This window comes from Drosophila sulfurigaster, chromosome 2L, assembly GCF_023558435.1.
Source record: "Drosophila sulfurigaster albostrigata strain 15112-1811.04 chromosome 2L, ASM2355843v2, whole genome shotgun sequence".
In the NCBI taxonomy this organism is placed as follows: Eukaryota; Metazoa; Arthropoda; class Insecta; order Diptera; family Drosophilidae; genus Drosophila; species Drosophila sulfurigaster.
This window is the reverse complement of record NC_084881.1, coordinates 10,624,880-10,635,799: the sequence shown is the minus strand read 5'-3', so window position 1 is coordinate 10,635,799 and position 10,920 is coordinate 10,624,880. Positions and strand designations below refer to the sequence as shown.

Here is a 10,920-nt window from a genome sequence, read left to right as displayed (position 1 = left end):
CTAATCAAAATGTGCAGCCAACTGCAAAAAGTACTGCGGCAAAGCGGTGAACAGAGAGCAGAGAACAGAGCGCAACTGTAAAGGTGCCACTGTTGGCAGAAATGGGTGGTTGTGTAGTTGGAGGTTGGGGGGGTTGGGCAGCTCGAGTGGTTCGGCTTCTGACTTTCCCCTCCGCTGTGTTGCTTTAGCCAGCGCCTGACCGCAGCAAACAGCCGCGCAGTGGTTAGAATGGGGCAATTGGCGACCCGAAACAGTTGCATGACTGAAATATGTTTGCATGTAACCCAGCGGGAGAGGAACACTCACACACACAAACATATATATACATATTTACATACATTTAGCAACTGTGTCGAGTCAAGTGTTTTGTGAGATAAAATGCTACATTTTCATTTTTACAATCTTCGGCAATGAAGTCATAATTAATTAGTGAAACTCCATTTTCTATTCTATATATTTAGCGTTACGTATATGAAATACTCTTACGATTAAGAAAACAAATGAATCATTTTTACTGAGAAGCTGTAACTGGAGGTCTAGCCTCTTATGACAATTTGAATATTATTTCTGTCAGAAACTTTGAAGTACAAAAACGAGTAAGAAAGCCAAGTGAGGTAACTGCTACGGATTTTTAATAAAAGCATTTTCTACAAATATACCAAATATATACGCCAAAAAATACTAAAATAGAGTTCTACATCAACATCAAATATACCCTTAGGTATGTTTTTAGTATTTTTGGGTATAATAATTTGGTATATGCATATTAAGAAATATACCGCACTGTTTTGCTTTTATTAACAATCCGTAGTGGATTTCTCAAAGTTGACTGTGGCTTTCTGATGTTTTTATATTTTACCATATCGTTGCAAAGCATATTTAGAAAAAAAAATTTAAATTGCAGTTAATGCTGAAATAAAACTTAAATTAATGCAGTTAAAAAACTTTCGATGAAATAACTTGAATGCTCTATAATAATACTTACAATTAATTAAAATGTTTATTGTTTTATATATAAATCCAGTATCATAGAAAGAGATAGAATAGACAGATAGATAGAATAATAATTAATAATGAATTGTGAAGTAATAAGAGAATGTTGATAATGTTACCCGAAAGTAAAATTATAAATACGTAAAAGATATGTATTGTTATTGGGAGCCAAAATAAACTAAAAATATTCTTGATGATTTAAGCATGGATTTTGAATTAAAATAAGGTTTGACAAATTAAAAAGTTTTGCTTAATATTCATTTAATATGATAATACAGTACAATATTGCAGTTAAATTAATATAATAAGTTGTTTGTTTTCTGAGTTAGGAAATAATATATATTATGTATAAGCTTCCATATAACTATTCCAATTTTATCCACTGTGCATCATCAATCCGTTACCTTGCCGCGCTCATCAAAATTCAGAGCACACTTTGCTAATTGGAATTATCATTTAAAATGACCAACAAAAGTCTTTAATTATGAATTGCCCACAGAAGCTCCAGAGAGATAACTTTCGCCTTGCCCTATCAATTTCAGATCCCCTGCTACTCGCCACCTTTGGCCAACTGATGCATCTTATTCAATTACAATGTCTCAAATTAGCAGACATTAATATAAGCAGCGGTCGCTTTTCTCTTTCTCATTCCTCTTCCACCAAACGAAAGGAATACGAATGAAGAGCAAAAAGAGAAAACAATGCAAAGGACCCACGCATCATTAGCAAAATGGCGTCGAAATTATAGAAATTACCAGACGGTAAATGAGGCGCATTTATTTGAATGTAATCCATTATGAAATCGCATAATGAAGAGATTAGCACGCATACGAGGCGCAATTAATAAATGACCCGTCTAGAGAAAAAAGAATACGAAAAAGGCCACAACCAGACCAGGCGAGGAAAGGACAAAGTTGTTCGGCTCTTTGCGTGTCGGACAAAAGAAATCTAATAAATTAGGACAACGGCAATCATTAGTTGTGGATGCCACGCATATGACGCACAAGTATAAATCAGTTCTTAAAGTTCGGACCACACAAGAAGAATTTCTATTCTCTGGCCAGGTGGCTCAAGACAATGGTCGACGTTTAATAATAATGCCTTAATTGTGTGCCTCAAAAGTCGACCGAAAATTCCAAAGAAGCAGCTGGCCTGTTATTAACCCATTGATGCACAGCTTTTAATAGCTTTATTGAAACTTTTCTTGAACACTTTGCACTTTATTAAACTTCCGTCCGACTTGAACTGAGCAGACAAGCGGCCAACCAAAAATGGATATTCCCGTGGCCATGTCCTGGCCTCATTCTCATCGATAATTAACCACAGGAACTTGCCTAACAAAGGCATCGCAACAGCATAGGGCACGGCCTGGTTTGTGGCTTGAGGCTTCTTCATAAAATATAATTAAAAATGAGCTGCTGCTTTTAGTCAAAGTGAAAGTGAAAGCGAGTAAAAGTGAATGTGAAAGCTTAGGGTAAATTTAAGCCGCTTTTGTGGCACATAATAAAGGAAGCATCGATTGGGTATCTATGTTGAAGGGGCAAAAGTCGAAATTAATTGATAAGGTAAGTTAGTCCTCAAAGTAATTACTACTCGCAATGAATAGGTAATGTGCTGAGAATGTGGAATAAAGCCAGCTTGGGAAGTGAATAACAAGAGCGAGAGTAATATGACATTTAATTTGAAATGTTTGCCATTAATTGATCTATGGCTACTTAACATAGCAAACAACAAGCCAAGAACTGATTGAGCTATGTATAGACAATAATCACTTTGAATATATTGATGTGCTGAGAGAGTTGTTAAATTAATCAAAATAAGTTGATTTATGATAACAGAATATGAAAGTGAAAAACTAAGCATAAATTAGAAATGAAGATAAGTGATATATTATAGTCTACAAATTATGCCTTAAACTAAGAAAAAAAAAATGTAATATAATATTTAGTTATTAATATTCATGAAGATATTGGTTTTTATTTTATTTATCTTAACTACGCAATAAAATTATATTATTACCTTAATAGTTGTAAAACGAAATTTTGAAAAGTGAGGAAATATATAAGAACTTCTTTCTAAAATTGCGGAGTTTATATAAATGTAAGTCAAATTACATCGAGAAAAATAAAAAAACTTGGTTTTAAATAAGTTTTAAAGTCAAACTTTAAAAACTTAATTTAAATTTTTATTAAAGTAAAGTTTTTCGATAAGTATAATCGGTGAAAAGTTGTAAAATTGCCGAGAGCAACTTAACATGACTTAAGTGGCAGGTGTATTTCAACAAGATCTAAGTTAAGGAATTCAGTTCGAGGGACTTACATTTGCTTGGCAGCTACTTTGCATGCAGCCAAGCATTTCTAAGCCAGTTCTAACCCACCTGCAAAATTGTGCTGAGCGGCAAATTTTTGTAACTGAAAAGCGAAAAACCATTTAAATAGTCGTAAAAATGTGCGACGACAAGCGGGCAATAATATCATGAAAGGCAAATCGCGTTGCGTCCCCTTCTTTCTGCGCCTTTTGGGCCAAGTCTAAAACCCCTTCTCGGCATTATTTGATACTCGTTCTCTTACATATCTGTGCGCGCAATGTTTTTGTACTTTAGACGCTGTCAGCTGCGCTTACAAGCGGCCAGGCAAATTGAAAACTGTTAAGGATTCGCGATGGTAGAAGGCAGCGGTGAGGACAATGATAATAACAAGAACAGCAACAACGAGGACGCCGACAAGGACAACGACAACGACAACGAGAGCGACATCGAAGACGACAGCGACAAATGGTGGCACTTGTTCATGAAAATTTAAATTGCAAAATGGGCTCAATGTGGGTGTTAACAATCATGCCTCCTTTCACCCTCACTTTACTCCTGCACAACTGCCTTTTCTCTTCCAGAAGCCAGCGAAAAACCCTTGGCCAATATTTGTCTTTTAATTACCTGCAAAGTGTCAGCCAGCTGTTGGCTGAGTGAAATTTGTTGCCACATGCCACCATCATGCCACCGCCAATGGCATCGAGAGCATTGTCTTTTAATTATTAGATTGATGACACTTTGCCATGTACTTGAATCAAGTACAACGAGCGAATTTCAATTTGCGTTAACTGTAATTATTAATAACTGTCCATTTTTGGATTTAACGATACGACGCAACAATCATAAATGTTTGCTTATACAAATTATAGCAACTTCTGTATTATAAATTTTTTCTTAATATAGAAAAAATTAGGGAAAAAATATTTTAAAAAAATTCAACATTATTTTTTGAAAGAACACAGTAATGATAATATAATATATTCACGGCCTCTTTAATGAGTAAAACGTCTACAACAAATGAAATGCTTAATCAAAAATGCAAAAGGAGTCTTTAGTAAAATAGTCTGAAGGCCTCAGTTGCTTATGCTTTAATATTTTATACTATTATATTCAACCATGTAATTATACGAATATACATGATTAAGTAAACAATATTAAAATACAAGCCATGACTTTTCTCTAACCAAATCAATAGAAAATTAAGAAATATAAATTATAGAAGAAACTTTAAAGAAATAAAAAAAAATAAATTTACAAAATCTTTTCTATCGTTGTATGATATTGAAATATTTAAAAAATATAGAAATATAGAAATTGTGCTGGCGCAAAGTTGAGCAGGCTGTGCTATTTAGTGACTTTTGAAGTAAGTTTATTATTTTGTATTACGCAGTTTCATTTTACGTTCTGCTTTCACAGCATCAACTTCATACAGACATAAACAAAACAAATATTTTTGTCCAACGAAAAAAAAACTGAAATATAGGTACGTAATGTCAAATGTCCTTAATACTTTAGAAAGTTGCTGATAATCTTTTGCATTTGCATAGAATTCAGAATGCTACATCTGTTCAGAAATCCTTCAGTGAGACGCAACGCGCTGATTACCAGTCAGCTGCTTAGACGAAGCTATGCCAAGGATGTTAAATTTGGCCCAGAGGTGCGGGCGATGATGTTGCAGGGCGTCGATGTGCTTGCCGATGCTGTAGCCGTTACGATGGGTCCCAAAGGACGCAATGTAATCATTGAGCAGAGCTGGGGATCGCCAAAAATCACAAAGGATGGTGTCACAGTGGCCAAATCAATTGCTCTGAAGGATAAGTTCATGAACATCGGTGCCAAGCTGGTGCAGGATGTGGCCAATAATACCAACGAGGAAGCAGGCGATGGCACCACAACAGCCACAGTGCTGGCTCGTGCCATTGCCAAAGAGGGCTTCGAGAAGATCTCACGTGGTGCGAATCCCGTAGAGATTCGACGTGGTGTCATGCTGGCCATTGACACGGTCAAGGATAATCTGAAGAAGATGTCGCGTCCCGTGAATACGCCCGAGGAGATTGCCCAAGTGGCCACGATATCGGCGAACGGCGACAATTCTGTGGGCAAGCTGATCAGCAATGCCATCAAGAAGGTGGGACGTGATGGCGTGATCACTGTGAAGGATGGCAAGACCCTGAACGATGAGCTAGAGGTGATCGAAGGCATGAAATTTGATCGTGGCTATATTTCGCCATATTTCATCAACAGCTCCAAGGGCGCAAAGGTGGAATTCCAGGATGCGTTGCTGCTTTTCTGTGAGAAGAAAATCAAGGCGGCCTCTAGCATTGTGCCTGCTCTTGAGTTGGCCAACTCACAACGCAAGCCTCTGGTTATCATTGCCGAGGATGTTGAGGGCGAAGCACTCTCGACCATGGTTGTCAATCGTCTGAAGGTGGGTCTGCAGGTGTGTGCCGTGAAAGCACCAGGTTTTGGTGACAATCGCAAGGAGAATCTCGCTGATATGGCCATTGCCAGTGGTGGCATTGTATTTGGAGATGATGCCAATCTTGTGCGCTTAGAAGATGTCAAAGTGAGCGACTTTGGACGCGTTGGCGAAATTGTGGTGACCAAGGATGATACCATGCTGCTGAAAGGTCATGGCCAGAAGCCCATGATCGAGAAGCGTGTGGAGAATCTGCGCGAGGCAATCAACGAAACCACATCGAACTATGAGAAGGAGAAAATGCAAGAACGTCTTGCCCGACTCTCCTCGGGCGTGGCTTTGCTGCGCGTCGGCGGTTCCAGCGACGTGGAGGTCAATGAGAAGAAGGATCGCGTCAACGATGCCTTGAATGCCACCCGAGCTGCCATCGAGGAGGGAATTGTGCCTGGCGGAGGCACTGCTCTGTTGCGTTGTATTAACAAGCTGAATGATATCAAAGGTGCCAACGAGGATCAGAATATGGGCATTGAGATCATTAAACGTGCCATGCGCATGCCTTGCATGACCATTGCCAAGAATGCTGGCGTTGATGGTGCCATGGTTGTGGCCAAGGTGGAGATACTTGACGGTGATTATGGCTACGATGCTCTGAAGGGGGAATACGGCAACATGATCGAGCGTGGCATCATTGATCCCACCAAAGTGGTGCGCACAGCCATCATCGATGCGGCTGGAGTCGCCTCACTTCTCACCACTGCCGAGGCTGTTGTCACAGAGATGCCGCTGGATGATGCCAGTCCAGCTGGTGGGATGGGTGGCTTAGGCGGTATGGGAGGCATGGGCGGAATGGGTGGCATGGGCGGCATGGGTGGTCTGGGCATGTAAGCGAAGATCAGACGAGTATCTCGCAATTCAGAGGTAGGACACTAGGTAGGAATAACAGCAGACACACTTCACACAGTACAACACAAATTCAACATTTGGTTTTTTTTGGATCAATCTACGGAACGAAACTTACATTTTATGTTTACTGTTTACTATTTTACACTTCGCTCAACATTTTCGCCATTTTAATTGAGTAGCATATATTTGAATGTACTCCGTAATAAACTATTTCAAGCTCTAGAATTATTTTTTAAATGGTAGAAAAAGTACAACTGCCACTGCATTATTTTTGGAAAAAGGTGATGTCATTAAATATAATATGAAAGTTGTGTTTCAAAATTACACTACAATTAATCTATCATCTATTTTTCGGTAACTATTTTATGTAGAGTAAATAGTTTTTATTTTTTGTATTTAACTTGAAGAATTTGAATAATCAAACTTGTTTGGCCCGAGAGGAGTTGAACTTAGAGCTGCTCAACTCAGCTCATAGTGTGCGTTTTGTATAAAAGTAATGCGTTTGTTACTGAGCGGTAAACAGCTCGCTTATAAGCTGTATATTCTGCTTTCAGTACGCAGGGTCTAAGTTCAGCTATAGCTTGCTGTATATATTGCAAGCAGTAAAAAATGTATATATAATGAATTATACTTGAAATAATCTCGCTTCAACTTTGAATAGACAAAATAAATATATAAGACAGCACCGGAGAAGAACTTGACTGCATTATTTCCCTTTACAATTTGTTACCATTTCCTATTTTTTGGTTCTCTTCGGTCTATTTCCCAACGGAGGCAGGAAGTGCACTCTTACACATGTCCACATTTGTTGTGCTTTGTCACAGATGCCACTGTTAACCACTTGTTGTGGGAGTTCTATATTCTTTTTTTTCCCATTTTGTGTATAGTTATAAAATATTGTATGTGGCACACAGATATCACATAACATAGTACTGGACTCTAATTGTGGCATCTAGTGTAAAGGATAAAAAAGGTCTGCACTTGACTTTTATGCAGTTTGCTGTTTAACTTTTTGACATTTATGCTGGTCTTTCACTCTCTTGCTTTGTTTTTGTAGTGTGGGATTTGTTTCGTTGGTTGGCTCGGTTTTGTGGCCACTTGAGTGGCCTCGCGCCTAAGCGTATGCAACACACAGAAGTAGCAGCAGCAACAGCAGCACTTGATGTTTCGCAACCTGGTGTTGCCTTGACGAAACAAGCATCTTAACGAGCTGCGCTCATCATCAGCTCTTGCACATTGCTCAACGGCGGAGAAAAACTTGCAGCCCCCAAAGCCAAAGCAACGCATCGTCATCATCATCGACTGCGTCTGCTTCTGCAACCCAGTTGCATGCCCCACTTCGTGGCATTGCATCGCTCGCGGCTTATCCGGCACATTTGTTACAGATGCTGTGGCAGAGGCATCTTCGCTTGCAGCTCGCAGCTCGCAGCTCTGTCTGTTGTTGGTGCGCAAATTGCATGCAATTTCGTATGATGTTCAAGTGGCTGTTAAAAAGATGATGATCCAACAACCCACGTGTCTTAATGATGCTACAGTGTCATCTTGTTGAACGCAACAAGACGACACTTAATTATGAAAAAGGCCGCTTCAAGTGTCGCTACGTACGGTACACGTTGCACTTTGTGCGCTGCCTGCTCTTCACGTTGCGCATACGCCACGTCTAACGGCAAATTTATGACTCTGGCTAATCCCGTGCGCTTAGCGCATTAAATCAGCTCCAAAATGGCCATAAAATTGCTTGTGTTCATGGCGAACATTTCAAAAATTGACAATTTATTGCCTGAATGCGAAAGACAAAAAGAACAGCAAACACACAGAAGGCTGTTAAAAAAATCAAAAGACAAATAACAGTGATTCGAATTTGAAGTTCAGGTGATGTAAAGTTGTTGTTTTACTAAAGGTAAGTCATCGAGGTAAATTTAAAAATTTTATTTAGTAAAATGGTAAATATCAATATTACAGTTTGAATAATGATGCATAATTTTTATTGGACAAGAAATGTTTCTTTTTTTTTTTAAATAAAACTTCTAACTAGACTTTTACCTTTGTTTTCATTTGTGCAGTAGTTATTTAATTTACTCCTTGAATTAACTTAATGAACTCCAATAATTTCTTAATTTTTTCATTCACATCATTGTATCTTCCCATATATTTTATTACCTAAGGGAATTTACTAATAAACTGCATAAATACGTGTGATTATTTAATTTATTCTTTAACTACACTGTTAATGAATGAAATGAAATATTATATTTATAAAGAAAATATTTTACAATTTACAGTAAATCATAGAATCATAAAAAATCGATTATAGTTTCTTAGTGCAATATTTTTAAATTGGTTTGTATTTGTTAAAGAGAAATTTAATCGCAAGCATGAATAGAGAAACAATTGCCTTATGGCCACAGTTTGACCCTATTCCAAAGCATTGGCTGGAGGGCAGTTTGTTAGATTTATTTTACATTTGATTTTGATTTTTGTTTGTTGCGGCAAACTGCAACATGGGCTGCAACATCGTAGCCAGCACAATGCTACATGCACTTTTACATATGGCCATTGTTATGATTTATAGGGCAAAAATATTTCAGGCGCGCTTCCTGCGAATGTTTTGCCTTTTTATGTCGTACATACACACACTTTTGTGTTTGCTCTGAGGCCTGTGAAAAAGTGCATTGTGGCGGAAGATGTGGACATAAAGGGGTTGGAGGGGAGCTGCTTAACGGGGCCAAATTCAATTTCAATTTGCACCCCATCAAAAGACAAACAAAACGCGACAAAAGTCTTTGAACTTTTGCCATAAGCATATTGCCGACTTTTGGCAGTGGCGAAAACCAAAAGGACGACATGTGGAGCAACTCATTCATTTTTCTTGTTGTTGTTGTTGTCAGCTGCAGCCGCGTCTGGGGCGTCATGTAACATTTTGCCACCTCCTTCGACAAGCACATTTTTTCTTTACTTGGTTGGTTGTTTGCTGTCTGATGCCTGCTGCTAGGCGCCCCATTGTCCAAATTCTGGCTGACAAAACTCTTGGCTGTAATTGAATTCCATGTTTTATGGCTCAACTATCGCACTACTCGCCCAATGCTGTTCAAGGTGCCTGCAAAGCAATTGTCACATTCTCATTCACTCATCAGTCGATGGAAAATCAACTTCGAAACAGAACAGAATTTCCCTCCCGCATCATTGTTCTCGTTTATACTGGCAAATACATAAACGGAAGCGGCAGTCAAACGTGTTTGCCAAATCCAAACTGCATTCGCATAGATTTCGTTGAACATGGACTCCATTCCACAGGCAACACATATGCATGGCATTAGAGCAACACAGACACCCCGATCAGGAAATGCAACCCATTACATTGGCTGGGCTTACAGTTCAGTTTGTGCCTCGCTCGTGCTGTCTTTTTTAGGTGGCAGGGTCATCAAGTGGCCATTTCTAATTTCCTGCCTAGCTGCAGTCAGTCCCCCATTGTTGTCCATGGCAATACGAAACTGATACTCATTCACATACTCACACACACGCACAAACAATTTATAAAGCGATTTGGGGGCCTGGCTGTTTTTAATGTGTTGACTCCACGTGAGAGTTTTGAAGTATGTGTTTGTCCCTTTTCGACGTTTCGATTAATTGAATTTGAAGTTCCCAGTACCAAGTGTTGATCAAAGTCTTGCAGTGTTGCAATATCTTAACAAGAGACCAATCTAGAGCACCTATTTTTACAATTAACGAAGATCCATTCTGATTGTCTTTACTGATACTCACAATCGAATCAAGAACATAAAGCACGAAAGCTAAGAGTCGGAAAGCTAACATTTTTACAAAGTAAAGCTTTAACTATTTCATTGTGCAATAAGGCTGGGTTTTTATTATAACTTACCGCATAGTTAATTTGTTTAGGAAAATCTATCATACTTTTCATTAATGCATTGGGTGACTAAAAAGACAAATAGCTAAGAAAATTATTAGGTATATTTAAGCGCGGAAGAAGTGCAGATTCAATCCGACTTGTATATTATATATTAAAATGAATAGCTTTCCTCTACATCATCATAAGTATTTATTAATTTGCGACTGTTGACAAACAACAATTACGAATATTTTCCTTATTTAAAATCAATATTTCAGCTTCAGAATAATCAAAATCGTTTTTTAAGCAACAGCGTTTCATGTGGCTGAAGGCAATCGAATGAGAACGTCAAACAATTCAAATTAATTGCATGCATTCACACGGCAAATAATGCGATAGTCCTTGAGTCTCTTTGGCGCTTTTTCTTTTTTAATTACATTGAAGCCAATA

General features: G+C 38.3%; 1 protein-coding gene across 2 annotated transcripts; it reads left to right on the top strand.

Moving 5' to 3' along the window:
* The first annotated feature begins 4,661 nt into the window (after positions 1–4,661).
* On the top strand, positions 4,662–6,848 carry LOC133841665 (60 kDa heat shock protein homolog 2, mitochondrial). 2 transcript variants are annotated; one of them, XM_062274310.1, is made up of 2 exons: positions 4,662–4,788; positions 4,849–6,848. In XM_062274310.1, exon 2 carries the CDS (start codon positions 4,857–4,859, stop codon positions 6,603–6,605), a length of 1,749 nt encoding a protein of 582 aa, XP_062130294.1. In that variant the 5' UTR covers positions 4,662–4,788; positions 4,849–4,856; the 3' UTR covers positions 6,606–6,848. The 2 variants fall into 2 exon arrangements, with proteins under 2 accessions (XP_062130294.1, XP_062130286.1); XM_062274302.1 differs by having other exon boundaries at positions 4,677–4,784.
* Positions 6,849–10,920: the final 4,072 nt, after the last annotated feature.